The sequence below is a fragment of the Bombus pyrosoma genome, linkage group LG17, assembly GCF_014825855.1.
Source record: "Bombus pyrosoma isolate SC7728 linkage group LG17, ASM1482585v1, whole genome shotgun sequence".
Lineage (NCBI taxonomy): Eukaryota > Metazoa > Arthropoda > Insecta > Hymenoptera > Apidae > Bombus > Bombus pyrosoma.
The window spans coordinates 5,039,577-5,044,931 of NC_057786.1; the positions used below are offsets into that span (position 1 = coordinate 5,039,577).

A 5,355-nucleotide genomic window follows, 5' to 3' on the forward strand; every position below is an offset into this window, starting at 1 on the left:
AAGAAACAATTTCACATTATAATGTCACAAGAGGATCAGTAGAAGAGAGAATTGGTGGGGGAGCGACGTAAAGTCGATGACGTGTCATGTAAAGTATGCTGCAGAGTAACGAAGAGAGAGACTATCGTCATAACCGCGACTAGGACTCCCGTTCACCAAAAGATTCTCAAGAAACAAGGTCAGGTGATTCATCGCATTGTATGTGTATTACGAATATCGTATATACGTATCCATTAAGTTCTTTGAACGGTGACGAAACGAGATTCCTTGACTTGTTAGATAAAAACCTGTAATGATTACAAAACTAAGAAACATAATGACGTTATTTACCCGTTTAGAAATTATCTTTCTTTCTATCTATATTACTTTATCGATGTAACTTACATATATATATGTGTGTGTGTGTGTGAAGTTGCCTACATAACTTTCATACTTTGAATAAATTTTAAATTATATGTCGCATTTTGTATTGCGTTTTATACTTTTAAAAATATCAGAGTCTAGTTTTATTAGCAAAAACTTAGTAATTACCAAATAGTTACCTATCCATAATTTTCGGTGAAATCGATATTATGAACAGCAAATTATTGAAAAATAAAACAAGATATCTTAACAACTATTAGGTTTATCTCCAATAGAACTTAATAGATTTTTGTTAAGAATTCATTGCTTATCAAATCGTACTGCGAACTTTTTAATAATGTTGTTTTACTCATTAATGTCAGAAATAATTTTTCTTAACTGGCACTTTTATAAAATATTTGTAAAATAATAAATTTCTTATATATAAACGACTATTATATCAATAATAAATATATTATAAATATTTCATATTTATTTATGTAGAAAAACGAAATTCAATGCAATAAAATTAAAAGAAGTACAACTTTTAATTGTATCTTATGACAATGTACATTTCAATTAAATATGCAAACACATTAGTCATATGATATACACGATACACCATTTATATCTGTCGCATGAATCAACATACCTATGACCGAATGTTAATATAAGTGCACATATACATATAAAGTTTATAACAAATCGAAATCGTATTATGTTAGTCATGCGTAATGGTATTATCAATAGTAATGTTATAAATCTAACAAATCTAATTTTGTAATTACTATTGAAAAAATATAAAATATTGTCGTTACTTTGATATTTAAAACTATGTGCGTGTAGTAAACCAACGCATTCTTTACGCTAGTTTTAAATAAAACGTACTGTTTAAATTAAAGCGAAATATGAAAAATATACAATATTATTTAATTTCGGATTTTTGAATATTAATAATGTAATTTTTTTAATTTGTTAAGTAAGTATAATTTATGGGTAACTATAAATCTTTTCAATACTATTGCGATCTATATGCTTATATTATAATAATTATTTCAATAATGTCATAGCACACCAGTCACACTATGTACTATTCTCATATATATGTATATTTTACCACCCAAGTTATATGTATATTTAGAATAACTATTAAATTATAGTAAATATAAAAAATGTAGGAATGTTTTTTATGTAAAATATAGTAATATGAAGGAAACATATTTCATTCAGAAGTTTTAAAGCTATTCCAGATTACTTTCATGTCTCTTTGTATTTTTTAGAAAGAATATTACATTTTTGTTTTAATATAATACATAATCAAAGAAAAAGAAGAGTAATTCAAAATATTATTTTGAAATTAATTAGTAGTTCTCCTTAATGTCCAATAGTAGTATATCTTATCGCTTACCTTGCAATATTACAAAAGGATTTACAAATTTTTGCATATCACTAGTTACACAATTATTACATGCAACCTTATTAATTCGTTCAACTCAACTTACTAAACTTTCATAATTTTAAACATCATACTAATATATATGTTACATAATATATTAGTATACTATATTGGTATAATATGTAGTATATTGGTATATACTGCACATATTATATAATATGTAGCATGTAGTAACTTTGTATGAAATTTTGTAAAATCAATCCTGTTTTGTCATAAATTACTAGATTTCAAGTACTTTATTCCTTCACGTAATTGTTGTACTTCAGTTATATCTCTGATAACATTTGTTCATTGCAGTGTATCTATTCATTAAAATTTATTGTTCATTTTTATATAATATTCTGTTATTCTTAGACAACAAACCCAAGTCACTTTATCATACAGTCAACTAAATACATAGCAGATTCTGTTATTATTATCTTATAGAAAATAACTATGGAAATATAATATAATGAGCTGGAGGATTCAGCAGATCATTTTTTTTATCCTTATGTTCTACGAGATAAGTTTATATATATGTATGCATTTCTTTCTTTACTATTTTTATCAATAATAAAGTTAGAAATAGTATTTTTGTTAATATTTGCCTTTAGTTATATAAATACATATATATGCAAATACAGTTGAAGCCACCGTGGCACTGAATTTATAAAAGTGATAAATACTCTACTTGAAATATTCTCCCATTCTTCTAAAAGAGCTATCTTTAAATCATTTCTTAATTTAGATCAAATGCAAGATCACGATCCAAAACATAATGTTACTAATATGCAAACATGAATTTCCTATATGTCCAAAAATACTTAAAAACACAAAAAATATATGAGATCACTTAAAACACAAAATATGTAGTTACCTAGAAACGATTTAAAGAGATCACTTTTACAAAAATATTTCAAGCAGATTATTCATTAATTTGATAAATTCAATAACACAAAGGTTTCAAGCCATGATAAAATCAAAAGAGAATCCCAATAAGCATTAAGATAATTAAAGCTAGTGATTTGTTCTTCTAGATAAATGTAAGTCTTATTAATTTTTTTTCATTAAACTATAACTGTACAAATACTTATTATGCATTAATATTTTCACGGAGGATGGAGATATCCTATCTTCTTTTTATGAAAATTATTCTGCAAACTTGTGAGAATATGCACATATTTTCTATATGTTAAAATTTTATTAATAAACGATGTTTTACAATATTTTTGTTAAAATTAATTACTGTACAAATGTCTTTCTATTAGTTGCAAAAGATTATTGAGATGTTTAACAAAATTGATTAATAATTTTTTGTAGACAGTAACACGGTTAAAAATTATGTGATTTAACTTACAAAAACGATATCTATTTGAAATTTGTTAAATATAGTCGTTTATCATATTACTATTACCTGCTGTTATATACATGTGTAATTTTTGTTGGTTATGTTACCTATATAAGTTACGTATGTAAGCTTGTAACAAATTTGAAATTTCAAATTACTTTCAATTACGTTCTTGAGAAGTAGTTTGGCTAATTTAAGCAGATGATTTTAATATTAGTAATATGTAATTTTAATATATATTCCAATCATATTTTTGAAATTAATTGTTTCTAAACATTATATAAATGTACACATGTAATAATGATGAAATATTATTAAGTTTATTCTTACACATAGTAAATACACATAGTTAAAGTTTAATGAAATACAACTGTAAAATAATACTTTTTTAAAATTTGCCTTTTTGAAGATGTATATGCGACCTACGTAGTCTTCTAGCAAGATTCCTTGAATATAGATTATTTCCAACATTGCTGGGATAGTTTTAAGCTTTGATCATAGGATCGCTTCGTGTTTGCTCATTCCGTGTGTGCCAAGGAGCATTGACAATAGTCCTTAGAATTACGGGCTGCAGCGCTTCATCAGTGTTATATGGCTCTCAGTAGCCGTACCACATAATGCAATCCCGTAGATTCAAATTAGCTTGGTTACCGTTTTATCAATAGGAGGCTCATTTCTCGCGTTTAGCTCAGAGTTCCTGCTAGTAAGTTTTAGTTTGAGGAATACTAATTCTGTTGAGAGCAACAGAAGGAAGAGTTCCTTTCTTTAACGTAAATGTAACGTGGTTGCAGCTTTAATAGCTGATTTTTGTTCTCCATTCACTTAACCATTGTTTCAAGATGTATATGTATTTACTTATATACGTATATGCATAAGTAAATAAATATCTATTTAAATAATACCACAAGATGATCGTGATCGTGACAGCGTCCACATTCACAGCCGTTTTTAAAGTCTAGAGTCGCGTTATTACATGTAGGTTAATATAGGTCACGGTCGTGTATACAACCGTGGAATAGGTAGTACACGTTATAATATAACCTATAAAAGGTGTATAACACGTGAGTAAAATCGAAAACAAAATGAGTTTATTTGTCATAAACAGGTATGTCAAAATGTAAAAAAATATAGTACATATGTATTAATAAACTTAATCACTGAATAATAAATTTAGTCAATTAAACTATATAAATATATAAATAAATATTCTACTATATTAATCGTATTCGAGTTTTTAGTTTTTCCCATAGAATATTATTACATATACTACATATGCTATTTTTGATAGATATGAGGGTGAAAAAGAAGAAACGAAAAATGAAAGGAATCATCTGTCTGAATTATTAAAAAGAATAGAAGAACGTAAAGTAGAAAGACTAACTAATCATCAAATACAGGAAAGTAGTTCTCAAAATGCACAAGAATCAAATTATAAAAAGGAAAAGAAAAAAGCAGAAAATCTTAATAAATGTTTAATAGAGAATATTAATTTGAATGAAAATAATATATCAAGTGACATTAAAAGAAAGGCAGAAATACGTGTTTCAGAGCATAGAAAGAATAAAAAGAAGAGGAAATATAGCGAAGGAAGTTCTAATGAAACAAATAAAACTGCAGATAAAACATTGCGAAGTGAAAATACACATAATCAGGATAATGAAATACCTAATAAATCATCAGATCCAAATGAAACAGAGGAAAAAATATCAGGACACAATAGTGATTTCATAATTCTGGGTGTAAAAAATAAGCGAAGGAAGCGTGAAGTTAAGAGAATTCTACCAGAATGGTTGGCTAATCCAGAAGTCATATCTATTGATTTAAATAGTGGTCCAACCTTAGAAGACATGAATTCAATCTTAGATTCTAAGCTTATTGAAGCTTTAAGAGATAATGGCATTAATAAATTATTTCCTGTTCAAGCTAGTATGGTATCTTGGCTATTGAAATGTAATAAAGATAGGCAACAAAAATGGTGGTTAAGGGATACATGTGTATCTGCTCCTACAGGCAGTGGTACGAATGTACAAATCATTTATAGCAAATTGAAATATTTACATTCTAGTTTTGATACTTTGTTGTGTTTTGTTAATAAATAATGTTAAATTCTAATTACAATTAATGTTGTTAATGAATATTATTTCAAATCAGTTTTCTTTATTTTATTAAACATTGCATACAATGAATAGATTAAAGCTCTGTATTTAAAAAATTATTTTCTGTTCTGAAA

The 5,355-nt window shown here is 26.3% G+C and overlaps 1 protein-coding gene across 2 annotated transcripts; it reads left to right on the forward strand.

Annotated features, from left to right (window-relative positions):
• Nucleotides 1-3,527: 3,527 nt before the first annotated feature.
• Nucleotides 3,528-5,239, forward strand: LOC122576998 (ATP-dependent RNA helicase DDX51-like). Of its 2 annotated transcripts, XM_043748014.1 has the most exons (3): nt 3,529-3,828; nt 3,917-4,230; nt 4,414-5,239. In XM_043748014.1, exons 2-3 carry the CDS (start codon nt 4,208-4,210, stop codon nt 5,222-5,224), a joined length of 834 nt encoding a protein of 277 aa, XP_043603949.1. In that variant the 5' UTR covers nt 3,529-3,828; nt 3,917-4,207; the 3' UTR covers nt 5,225-5,239. The 2 variants fall into 2 exon arrangements, 1 of the variants encoding a protein (XP_043603949.1); XR_006319994.1 differs by having other exon boundaries at nt 3,528-4,186; nt 4,414-4,554.
• Nucleotides 5,240-5,355: the final 116 nt, after the last annotated feature.

Coding starts and splice junctions, on each gene's coding strand:
- LOC122576998 (XM_043748014.1), top strand. CDS start 4,208: ATGAGTTTATTTGTCATAAACAG. Junction 4,231..4,413: donor AGTTTATTTGTCATAAACAG/GTATGTCAAAAT, acceptor TATTTTTGATAG/ATATGAGGGTGAAAAAGAAG.